This window comes from Phlebotomus papatasi, chromosome 1, assembly GCF_024763615.1.
Source record: "Phlebotomus papatasi isolate M1 chromosome 1, Ppap_2.1, whole genome shotgun sequence".
In the NCBI taxonomy this organism is placed as follows: domain Eukaryota; kingdom Metazoa; phylum Arthropoda; class Insecta; order Diptera; family Psychodidae; genus Phlebotomus; species Phlebotomus papatasi.
In genome coordinates, this window is record NC_077222.1 from 45,693,757 (window position 1) to 45,706,780 (window position 13,024).

A 13,024-nucleotide genomic window follows, 5' to 3' on the forward strand; every position below is an offset into this window, starting at 1 on the left:
AAGATTTTAACACTAAATACGTTAAAATTTGAATATTATTTGAGTTGAAATTGCTTTGTTGAAAATTCAGTGTGAGCAATTGCTTACGAGAAATATGACAGAACTTCGTGGCTTACTTCACTCTTATTTAGTTTTGGTGAAGTACTAACAAAGTTTGTTCGCTGTTTTTGAGTGATATTATTGAATATTCATTGAATATTGTGTTGATTCACGTTACTGATGATTTGTACATTTGACCTGAAGTGAGATTTGCCCTGTGAATTATATTTTTCGTGTGAAAAATGGGAAATTTTTTAAGACATTCACCAGTGAGGTGATGATTCTTATTTTGGACAGGTGTTTTTCTCACGAAATTTCGTGAAGTTTTAGCTTTTGTGATGACTAGGTTGGACAAATGCCTGAAGAAACAAAGGAGCATCATCTCTACGAAAGAGATGTAGCGAGAAATGCCTTGAAAGGCTCCCGGAAAGGTCAGGGAATGAGCGAATCTGCACGTACTTGGAGTATCGAAGTCAACTCACTTTAATGAATGATATGGAAAGTTTCTGGGCTTCTGTGACATTCTACGTTTCCCTTACATGAACAGGAAGAGGACTTGGTAAGATTGGTTCATAAAATGAAGAACAATGGGCATCCTGTTGAGGCGGATTATCTGTCCAAATTTACAGACAAGTTGTAAAAATTAATAACCAAGTTGTCCAAAATAAGAGTCAAATTCACCTCTACATATCAATTCATTTTTAAACGTATTAAAACTTATTTTAGTAAAAATGAGATGATAAATAGCTTGCCAAGTTTCTAAACAATCCTTCTGAAAAGAGAGTAACAAAAAAAAAGTCAATTAGTATTGAAAATATCGCACTTCAAACTTGGGATATCGATGCTTATATGCAGACTGTCCAAAATTATAAGCACTTCCCCTATATTAAATTTGATGCACTGGTGAATATTTCTCAAATTACCTGGATATTCTTTGAATACAAATCCGCTATCTATTTTAGAATTTTAAAAAGATTCTTTTCTCCAGAAATACTTTTATTAAAAACAGCCACTTGGGGTAAAAAGTAACAAAAGGTATGGAGCAAAAAGTAACAAAAACCGAAAAAATTTCTGATGTTCCACGGCGAAAAGAAACAACATTACCATGTCTCGCCGCTTGTTGTTTGCATTGGTCAAACGATTTGCAGTCTTTTGTATGTTTTTTGTAAAATAGCTTAAAATGCGCTTTTCTCGCTCAGATAGAGAAAACGGTGTTTTACAAAGGTGTAGAAGAATAAATTTCCTATGAAAATATGTAATCTAGGTATTTTACTTAAATTTACGGAATCCCATAATAAAGCGAATCAAAATGTGATAATATCTTATGTCTGATACTATTTGTCCCAGCATTTTTGAGAATGATCACAAAATTACCTTTTAGAAAACGGCTCGTTCCTTACAAAATAGAAGAAAATGACTTTCACAGAGTTGTAGAGCGGTAAATTTCCTATAAAACTGTGCTAGAAATTGGAAATTTTGGAGGTGCTCGGGTAGCTTGTAAAAAAATAAAATATCCATTTCGTGACTTTTTGCCCCAGTCTCCCCTACTAATAAATGATAATAATTTTCACTATAATGAAAAATATTGTGTATAAGGTAAAGTGCCATCGCTCGATCGGTAGAATTATTTATTTAGTTCATTTATATTCGCTATTACTTCCTATAATATTTATCGCATGATTTAACATTAATAGGTCAATTATTCGATAAATAATACGAATCAGTGATAATTTCATAGAAATTAACCATCAAACACTCAAAAATTGATCGACGGGTCGAGTCGAGGACACCGGTTGAGTGAGGGTACTTTACCTTAGTTATTGTACTTTTTAGTGCCAAGAGGTTTTTGCTAAAAAAAATGGAAATAATAAAAATAAGTAATAAACATCTTGCGGTAATTTGAAAATTCGTCATTTTTGAGCTTAAATATTTACTAATGCCAAATAGCTGGAGATGTGCAAAAAAATATTCAAAATTCTTAAACTTTTGAACTTTAGGATTACGTAGGGGAAAGTGCCTATGCTTTGGACGGTCCCAAGCTTTATAAAGGCCTAAGTTTTTTTATATATCTAAATAAATGTGATTTCACAATATAATTCAAAAACAGGACACTTTCCCCTAGTTTTTACAATATGGATGCGATGAGTCACATGTATTATGAAGATTGGGACCGTGCATACTTAAAGCATGAGCACTTTCCCCTACAAACTTTAGAAACAAATAACTTTAGGTAGTCAGGTAAAATTATTTTCACAATGGTTCAGAGGTAATCCAATTATCCTTAAAAGGTAAAAATTTCATAAAAATACGGTAGAAGGCAAATTCCTAGGCAAAAATTTGAAATAATAAATAATTATCTGATTATCCTCCTTATTTGCCAGATTTGGTCTACTTTTATCTGTTTTGAAATCGAACTAATTTCTCCGAGAAAAGTATTTTTGTAGCAGTCACGGAAGTATATAAATACGATTATACCTGTGGTACCCGCCGTCAGATGGCATTAGAATTGAATTATGATTGAACTGTCAAATGAAAAAATATATAAATAAATAACTAGTGAACTTGAATAAAGCATTTTATTAAATAGTTGAATGCAAACTCCACAATACCCTAGACACACTTACGGCTTAATATTTTAAGAACGAGAGGGTCAAAAATTGGGCGTTAGAAAAAAATCACTTTTTCTGACTTTTTAGACAAAAACAGCGACTTTGAATGGTCGTAGGAAAAATTTCATTTTTGGGTCACTAGTAATCCAAACGTCCTTAACCCTTTAACGACGAGACACTTTTTACGGACTGAAAATCAACAATAAAAGTTAAACTGAGTACCATAATCAATGATGCCTTACATATAACCTTGGAAAGTCCAACAGAGTTTGATTCGGTGTATTTTGTGCTTCTATGAACGATAGGGACAAAAATAGCCCAAAAATTTAAGTAATTTTTCTGACAATACCAATGAATAATATTTTTCGCTTTAATGAGAAATATTACGTATAACCGTATAAGTATTTTAGTTTTTATTGTCAAATGGTTTTGCGTAAAAAAAAAATTGGAAGTATAAAAAATAAATAAAATCAATTATGAATTTGAGAATTTAAAAATTCGCCATTTTTTAGCCTAAATATTACCTAAATAGCAAATAGCTAGAGACTTGCAAAAAATAACCTAGATTCCTTCAATCTTCTACTTTACAATTATGTACAGACATAAGAAAAAAATAACTTTAGGTAGTCAGGAATTATTTTCTTTATGGGACACCGGTGTTCCAATCGTCCTTAAAGGGTTAAAGGGTTAAGCCGAAAGAGAGCTTAACGTAATTATAATAGAAAAAAATTGATTAGATTACATCTCCATCGGTTTCAGACTAATCCGTTTCTCGGCTTAAGCCGAAAAACGGCTTAGTTAGTGGGAAACTGATGGGAATTTAGTCAAATCATTATTTTCATTATAACTGCATTAAGCCGTCTCTCGGATTAAGTCGTAAGCGTGTCTAGGGCATTAAGCGATGAAATATAAGAAATAAAATTAGAGTCATTGCCCTAAGTCTGATAAAGTCAAGCAAGTTGACTTGCAAGTCTTACTTAATTTTCGGAATTAATATTATTTTTTCCATTTTCGCTACATAAACTTTTTACTAAACCTGTGTAAAAGGTATAAATTTGATAAATATTATTTGACCATCAAAACATCAACTCAAACTCTAAAGTGCTTCTGCCTACCTCTGAAACTTCTCTACGGGAAATCGCGTGTATACCGAAGAGAAAAAACAACCTCTCACGAAAATTTTCCCAATCACACCTTCACTGTGCTAATTGAAGTAACTAATCCCAAGTATTGTTTACATTGAGGTATTTTATTAAAATATAATTTAATCTGATGCCTTTGCGATGCGTAAAAAATCAAATTCCACCAACAGTAGCTGAATGAGGAAGAAAACCGCAAGAAATACCAACATAATCTACTTTTAAAGACAGGCTTTTAATGGGAAAAATTACTAAATGAGAATCTAGCATAAATTATGAGAGTTATGCAAGAATAATAGTAAAAAAAAATGAACTTCTAATGCTTCCATTGTGTGTTTTACTTTTAATATTCGTGATACACGTGAATTAAGATGAAATTGAAAATTCATCTCTTTTGTCTACACTTAGTTATACTTTTCTCATTTGCAAATAGATGTAGAAAAATGTTCACAACTCATGGAATTTTAATTGATTGACAAGAATAAAGGGATGGATGTCTCATATAATGAGCTCCAATTGCTCAAGCACTTTATGTACTCACTTGGCTTAAGAAAAAAAAACATAATCCCCTATACCATCTACTTTTCCTCAGGTTTTTCATCTCTTTCTCTCCCTCTTTGCCATTACATTTATTATATTCCCTATTATTTTTACCATACACACAGTGGGCAATGTGGGAGTTCTGGAAAAAATGTCAGAAGTACTTTCTGGAAAGCACTCGAGGTTCGAGGATGATGCTATTAAAAATAGAATTGTTCATTACTGCACCATATTTTTATCGCACTTACTGCTCTTTCATATGTGCCAGAAAGGATGTGTCCATGAACAATGCAGCGGACATTTTATCCTTTTTACAAACAAAAAAAAAATTTCATACTATGCAACAACATTATATTTCCCCTTCACTCCTCCCATTTAATTTAAGCAATTTTCTCTTTTTTTCTTCTTAATGTACCACTAAAAGGTCTCTATTTCCATAACACAGATTTTTGCAACATCCCTGACTCTAAAATGCAGAAAGAATACCACTATTCAATGCATAATACATTATGCTGTTGTTACTGATATAATGCAAGAAAAATATACTGAAAGTGACTTTGTAATTGGATTTGTTGTGGTGGAGTTATGTTTAACAAGTAGGGGAGACTGGAGCAAAATTTGTCAAAACGAAAATTTCAATATTCACTATTTTCTAAAATAAAAAAGACTCAGGCTTGAAATTTTTATTATAGATAGCCTTAATGAACCTTCTTACTGTGCACATTTGCACATTAAATTTTTATTATGATTCACATTAATTGTCGCTGGTGAGAGTCCAAATGTGTAATTTTTGTGTTTGAATCATTTTATATTCAAAATTTGATCTATTTGTTGATAAAAAGGTAGACTTGGCCCGCAAAATTTGATATAAATTGATTTATACCATTAATGCGAAAAATTAATGCGATTTTCTCTTTAATTTTTTAATGTGAAAAATATTTATGCTTTAGGTAAATTTAAACTTATTTTTGCAGGCCAAGTTCACTTCTTTATCAATAAATAGAAAAGCCCCAAATATTAAGTAACTCAAAGACACAAATAGCATATTTCGACGCTCACAAGCGACAATTAATGTGAATCACATTAAAATTTTAATGTGCAAGTGTGATAACGCCGTTAAACTTACAAAGTTTCAAGGGATTCGAGGAAGGATTATGTGAAATAAAAAATCTGAAATTTTTAGCCCTATTTTTTGGAATATTTGGCTTACAGAAAATATCAATACTGATTAGCTCAATTTAAGCACATTTCTCGTTAAGATAGAGAAAAATTTTCTTCGATAAAGTTGTAGAGGAATAAATTTCCTATAAAAATATGTCTATTTGATATTTTTTACGTTTGCGAGAGTAAAACGTCACAAATTATCCGAATACTGGCAAAATTTGCCCCAGCCATTTTGAGAATCTCCACAAAATCGACTTTTAGAGAATGATTCGACAATCACATTTCTTTCAAAATAGAGGAAAATAGTCTTCTGCAATGTTGTAGAGCAGTAAATTTCCTACAAGAATATGCTCATTATAAAACGTTTAAATTTTCTCAGATCTCGTAAAAGAATTAAATATGCGTTTTGACAAGTTTTTCCCCAGTCTCCCCTATACTTTCTACAGTCACTGCAAATGTTATTAAGAACTTTTGAAATATACAAGATAAAGTCACTTACTTGATATACTACAATATCTCAGGAGAAAAACAAGATGTTGGAATTAAAATTGATTTTTTCTTCAATGCAGAGTCTAGAGATTATTAGACCATTTCCAGAATTTTCAAATTAGTAATGAGATAAACCACTACAGAAATATGAGAAACAAAGTATTTTAAATATTTTCAAAATATTGAAATTTGTGGCTTTGGTTTTAAAAAATGAATTGGGGCAAACGGGGGTAGCAAAAACGTGGGGCAGTAGCAAACACTGATTTAATATGTTCAAATTACCTGTAGGGGTATTTTTTAACAGTATGACTATATAATATGCCAAATTTATTTTTTTTTAAATCGGAAGAATTAATCGTAAATCTGATTTATATCAATTACTAGAAGCTTCATAAAGCTCCTTGCAATGGACATTTGATGTTTACTTGGCTTTAATGTCGTCCTGCTCTCTAATTTACCACGAAAATATGTCATATGAGATTGTAATACTGTTATAGAAATCCCCATCTGAACTTATGTCGATCATTTCTTCAGCGAACAAGGATCCCTTTAGTATCTAAGAATTCATATAGGTCTCGGCCTCTGAAGTTTAATATGTAATTTTAAAAATTTCAGTACTTATTACTACCCCTTGTATAGTATTGCCCCAGTTTCCCCTATTTATTATATTGATAGAAAAAGTTATTTAGAAGTCCAAATTATGAGAAAAAATAATTGTACTTCTGAGTTCAAGATTTTCCACTAAAAATATTAACCATAGTTTTATAACCAGTTATCGGTTGAAATTTATTGGAAATTCCTTGGTCTCTTAACACTTTAAGTACGATTAGGTCACCGGTGACCTAAAAATGAAATTTTTCTTATGGCCTTCTAAAGTCCGGGTTTGTTTTTAACAGTCAGAAAAAAGTGATTTTTTTCCGACCCCAAATTTTTTAGTTTCTTTTCGTCCTTAAAGAGTTAAATCACACTCAATTTGCCCTAAACCAGTGAAAAATAATATCTCTAGTTCTCAGAACTTTCTTGAAGTAACGGTTTCCTTGAAGAACCGTTACAATAGGAGATTCAAAATTTTTTTCAGAACATGTCTACCAGGCAACTGAAGATCACCAATCATCATTATCACGAATCACTATTACTAAAACTAACATAAAAAAAACGAAAGCTAAAAGAAAATTTAATTCTTCCGCTATCAAATTATTTTTTTTTACTGACCAAATTTTAATTTTTGCTGGCCAAATTTGCATTATTTACAAATAACTTTACCAAAATACAACTATTCTGCGGCAGCTCAGAGGAAATCGGTCTATAAAATCTCAGCATCAGCAGTTACTCTATTAGGGGGAACTGGGGCAGTAGTAATCTGGGGTAGTTGTAAACACTGTGATTTTTTTCATTAATTTTAAGACTCCAGAGGATAAAACCCATAAGCATTCATAGATACCATGGGGATGTATGTCCACAGATGAATTGGTCAATAAAATCCTAATACTTTAAAAATAAAAATCATTTTTCCCAAAAATGTTGATATTTCAATTATTTTGGTCATTTGGATTTCCACCTGGAAATTAAAAACTGTGTAAAATAATCGAAATGTAGCAATACCAGTTCTTTCCTACATCTTTTAGGATTATATTTATGGATTTACTAGACAAATTGAGATTCTCATTATTTCAAAAGAATTAATAATTGGTCAGAAAACAGCATTTGGGGTAAATGTAACCAGGCAATTTCAATTTCACAAAATGAGTAGGTAAAAGAGCGGGAAATTGACCTTCATGCGAAATATCTATAATTCATAGATTACGAAAAAAATTGGTGGCGCTGTGTTAAATAAAAAGTCACATCATGTCAAAATATGGGGAAAATCCATTGAAAAATGTCTTTGATATGCATGCTTTTAGTTTTTTTGCTATTTTAATTATTCTTAGTAAAAAGTGTCATGATTTTTTGAAAAATATACAGTCTTTATATATCTCTTAAGTAATTAAAATAATCGAGAGTGATGCAAAGTTAATTTCAAGGGTGGGAAAAAAGGTGTTTACATCCTCCCCAGAAAGTGGTTACTTCTACCCCAGGTATTTTGTGAAAAGAGAAAAATGCACAGGGACACAAATTTTATTTTTATGGAAAACTCAATTGTTTTCCAGCATCCGCATTACCCTCGACGAATTGCCTATACCCAAGGGTAAAACATGAGCTAAGAAATATTTTCCAAAAAATCACGGTGTCCTTGGAAAATCACCTCAAATTCGCATCTATCGAAAATGGTTACATGTGCCCCAGTCTCCCCTAGATGAGATTCTTAATAAGTTGATTTTATTAAAATATTTTTTATGATTCACCATCTAATCCATCTAGTTCACTTTTTCCCGTCATATAATCCTTTCTGATTCAATAGGTAATAATTTGGAATAAAGTGAAAAGAACGCCCGTACACATTAAATTTCTTGTAACTAGTACAACTCCTTCATAAAGTTGAAGTAGTTATATTTTCCGTTAGGCAATTGTTTCAAGTTAAAGGTTAAATTATATTTCCAAAGCCGATAAGTGTTGTTACATTTATATTCTTCATTCAATACGGTCAAAGTGGCCAATAGACTCCTAAGAGAGAAAAACAAGTCTTCACCAGTATTTTACTTTTTTTTTTGTTGTTTTTTTCCATATGTGGTGGGCTTTTTTCACGTATATATTATATGTATATATGTTCATCTTATTTCGTCTAGTTTAAATGCCCTACTTTGTGGGCTAAATGGCATGAATACAAAAATAAAAGGAAATGAACGAGACGTGGAAACATAAACAAGCATTTCAGTGAGAAGATTAAACGAAAAACGTGATGGATCTCACCTTCCAAAATCGGCTGGCAATGATGTCAACGACATATCATTGAGTCCTAATACTGTTAAGCTTTTCAGTTGCGAAAAGCCGGCGGGCAATCGTGGAATTGGATTCGAACTGAAGTCAGCTACCTGTAAACTTCGAAGGTGTTTGATATCATCAGGAATGTCCGGTATATCTGCAATTTAAAAAAAAAAGGCAATTCATTTTTGTTTAACCTTCGGCTTTCGGATAAAAGAAAGATACAATAAATAGTAAATAATATGACAATAAAGCAAGGTACAGGATTACGTTGACGTTTAAAGGCCACACAAAGTATCCCTTTTCTCATCCTCAAAAATATCAGTTAGTTATATATAAATGAAGGTAGGTAGTCTTCTTTATGGTATCGTTTAAAGAATCTAAATAGCAACGAAACTCTCACCATCCCATCGACGTTTTTTTTTTATTTAGTACACAAAAGACTGTCACCATGACAACAATTTTATTCACGCTGGTGGAAAATGCCATCATTTATTTCGTTAGTTTTCAGCGCACAATTTAACACTTTGAGCTGGATCAGGTGTTCAAAAAAAAAAGTTCTTATTCATTTATTTAATTACTTGTGAGTCACATGGGATGACCATTACTTGACTTTCAAAATTTTAAATATATTCCATATAAGATTGCTGTTACGACTTAATTAACTTTTGTAACTTTTATCATATTACTCTCTTGAGGTTGGCTAATAATGCTAAGACAGCGATGGACGCGAGTGTGTGGTGCTCTTATCAGTTTAAAAAAACACTACATTTTTCATTGATTATGATAAGAGATATAGAGATATAGAATCCGAAAAAAAATCTACAAATACATACTGTATGAAACATCTTGACTCATCCATTGAGCCTCTATTTAATTTCGTTGTGCTTGGCATAGAAAAAAAAAGAACTTTCATACATTTTCAACAATATCCATTGATTTTTCATCTCCTATAACATTCCAGCTCACAACAACGCATTTCACACATCCACCTGTACAGCATTTAAAATATTGTATGCGATAAAACCACCTCAAATCGAATAAGCTCCAGCAAAATCCCTCTTTAAAAACACAATTTTACCCATTAGATTCCAAAATCGTGTTAAACATAAAACGGAACTTTTTTTCGGAAAAGTAACAACACTCTTTTTCTCGTGCACAATGCTATATAAATACAATGAAAGTTGGGGATTTCTCAACCCATCACACATCGCGCAACAATCTCATTCCGAAATCGTTACTTGACCAACTAGAACGGGAACAAGTCGTGCAATTTGCGCAAATCTATACCAAATAGACGACGAATAAAAAAAGTTGCCGAGAAAACCGCTGTTTGACTTCTTTTCCCTTATATCCCATCTCCTAACTCAACACATTCCACTAGTCCATTCTTGTGGTCAATTCTACCTTTCGTTAGAGTTTAATCGCTCAGACAACTTTACTGTAATTACCTTTGAGGCGAGAAATTATACAGGATTTATGGGAACATGAAAAATCTTCAAGTATTTCCATAGCTTACTACCAACTTACTTTAAAAAAAACATACATATTCCCATTTGTTTAACAATATTAATAAAATTTAACAATCCACTTGGAGACTCCGCTTACTAGAACTTAAAACCTATTTTGTAAACTTGATTATTTTCATATAAAACTTCATCTCATATCTTCATACCTCTTAGGAAAGTACCGTGTTGTATAGTTGCCATTTGTATATTATTAAGCTTGAGATGCGAATCAGATAATCAGAAACTCAGCACAATTGAGTCAGAAATAATTTTAGGAACTTGAGAGAAAGAATTTTAAACTATTGCTTACAGACAATTCTAATATTCAGTTAGTATGTTCAAGTATATGTTCACATGAATAAGATAGAATAATTTCGTGGTTTCATGGAAATTAAACATAACCTTCATTCACAGAAAATATTAGTTTAATGAAATCTTCTATTTGATATATTGATTGTATTTCGTCGGTTGATACAACCATTGTCGTAACTGCAATTGTTTTGTATCTACCTTTGGTGAAAGCTATAATACAGACGTCGTCGCCTCTTGCGATAAATGATGACACCAAAGAAATGCAACCGACGATTTATTTTTGATTAAATTTGATGTTTTTGATTAAAATTAAACATTAAAATAAGGTAAAGCGCCCTCGAGTCGACCGGTTCCTCGACTCGACCGGTGATCAATATTTGAATGTTTTAATGCTGAATTTCTATAAAATTGTCACTGATTTGTATTTATTTATGGAATAATTCACTATTTATGTTAGGTTTAATATTAATACGCCAAATATTAGTGCAAATATAAATAAATTGAATAAATAACTCTACCGGTCGAATTGAGGAAGCGGTCGACTTGAGGACACTTTACCTTACGCAAAAGAGATGGCAAAGCGTCCCAGCTTTGCGGAGTGCTCGAACTCATGAGAAAGAGTTCTTCGTGTAGGATAAGATTTTCAAGCTTCGCACACACTCTACGTTCGAACATTTCATATTTTTCCAAATATGAAATCAATAAAAATAAAATTAAGGAAGGTAGGGTGAAAGGAACACCTATTGACACTAGGTCAGGACCTATTCTGCACCCTTTAGAATACGAAATTTGAACACTTATCCTTATCGAAAAACGTAGATTAATGAATTAACGTAATATTACTTAGATTTTGTTAAATGCATTCAACAAATTTCAAAATTATGACAAAAGTGTCAATATAGGGGTTCCCTGGCGAAAAGGTGTTCCTTCGACCCTATATATCATTTGCGCGTACTTTACAATTCGTTACAGTTTTTTTTTAAGTTCAACTTTAAGCAAATCTATTGAATAATAGACCCTCCAAATTCCAAAGTGGTTGAACTTTGACAATTGAAAATTCGATATTGAAATGTTTTTCGAACATAATGGCGCTGGCACACCTTTTCAATTGAGTGAAATTCAATCGATTGAAATTTTACTTCTTACTTTTTCAAACTAAATTAAGATTAATTTGTCTCGTTCTGTCACATGAAAATTGAAATTTGAATTTCATTTTCAATTTCAATTTCAATTTTCATTTGACATTTGACATTTGTAGGGACAGCTACATCTAATTTCAATTTGAAAGAGAAAAAGGTAAGATTTCAATCGATTGAATTTCACTCAATTGAAAAGGTAAGCCAGCGCCATAAGGACGAAATATTCACCTTGACTACATCCAAAACATATTCGAAAATAAAAATGAAAAAATTCTACGTGCCGTTTCCTAAACACGTTTTTTAAGGGTGGGGGACAAATGAAAAATGACTGTCCTAGAGAATATTGACATATGGGGGTGTCGTCGGGGACCGGAACTCGATATATCTTACTGTTTAGCCTCTAGCAGTGTCACACACGATTTGAAAAAAGTGGATTATAAAACAACAGTTGAGTTCTAGCAGTAAAATAAATAAAGCAATTACGTGTGTTATATAAGAGTCCGGAGGGTGGCAAAAAGTATCAATGTGCAAAACGAATATCTTAAAAAAATTCTTTTATACTCTATTTAAAGTATTATATCTAGTTTGTCCGTCTGTCCATTTTTAGTCCTGGTTATAAGCAAACCTCTCAACTGGACGGGAACAACTTAGAAAAACTCAAAGTTCTTCTGTAACATAATGAGTAGTATAAAAGGGAATATAAATTCTCTATGATTGAGAACAATAATAATAATTCAACAAACTGAATCATTAATAATTTTTTTTTAAAGTGTATGATAAAATGTATACAGAATTATAAAATCAATCAGACTTATCTATTACATATATATTTGACTTGGCATTTTGATTTAAAATAATTTTCTAATTTGAAAAAAAAGTATTCTTGAGCCTAAATAAAAGAAAGCGTGAGTTTCTTTCAATTTTCGAAACTCATGTTGGTTGATCTGAAGAGATTTTTAACCACCAATTCTATGCTATAGTGTTGTCCTACTTTCTCGCTCTTTTTCTACAACTTTCTCAACAATTTGCTAGAAGAATCATCTTTAGAGATTTTTTACCTTTGATTACAACCATATCCACTTTAAATATTCACTATATGGTTTGTTTCTCATTCATATTGTTATAACCTTCTAGCATATTTCTTTTTGGTTTCGTACTTCTTTCTTTGCGTGAATAAATTACACTTGTTTCCTCAACTTCTGCCCACCTTTTCAAGTATTTCCCCT

The 13,024-nt window shown here is 31.7% G+C and overlaps 1 protein-coding gene across 15 annotated transcripts in view; it reads right to left on the reverse strand.

Moving 5' to 3' along the window:
* Nucleotides 1–13,024, reverse strand: part of LOC129799384 (protein lap4-like) — a 148,185-nt gene that overhangs the window by 100,664 nt on the left and 34,497 nt on the right. For all 15 annotated transcript variants that reach the window (XM_055843220.1, XM_055843219.1, XM_055843217.1 and 12 more), the window contains exon 3: nucleotides 8,828–8,996. In XM_055843220.1, the coding sequence (XP_055699195.1) occupies nucleotides 8,828–8,996 (169 nt within the window). The remainder of the gene's footprint in view (nucleotides 1–8,827; nucleotides 8,997–13,024) is intronic.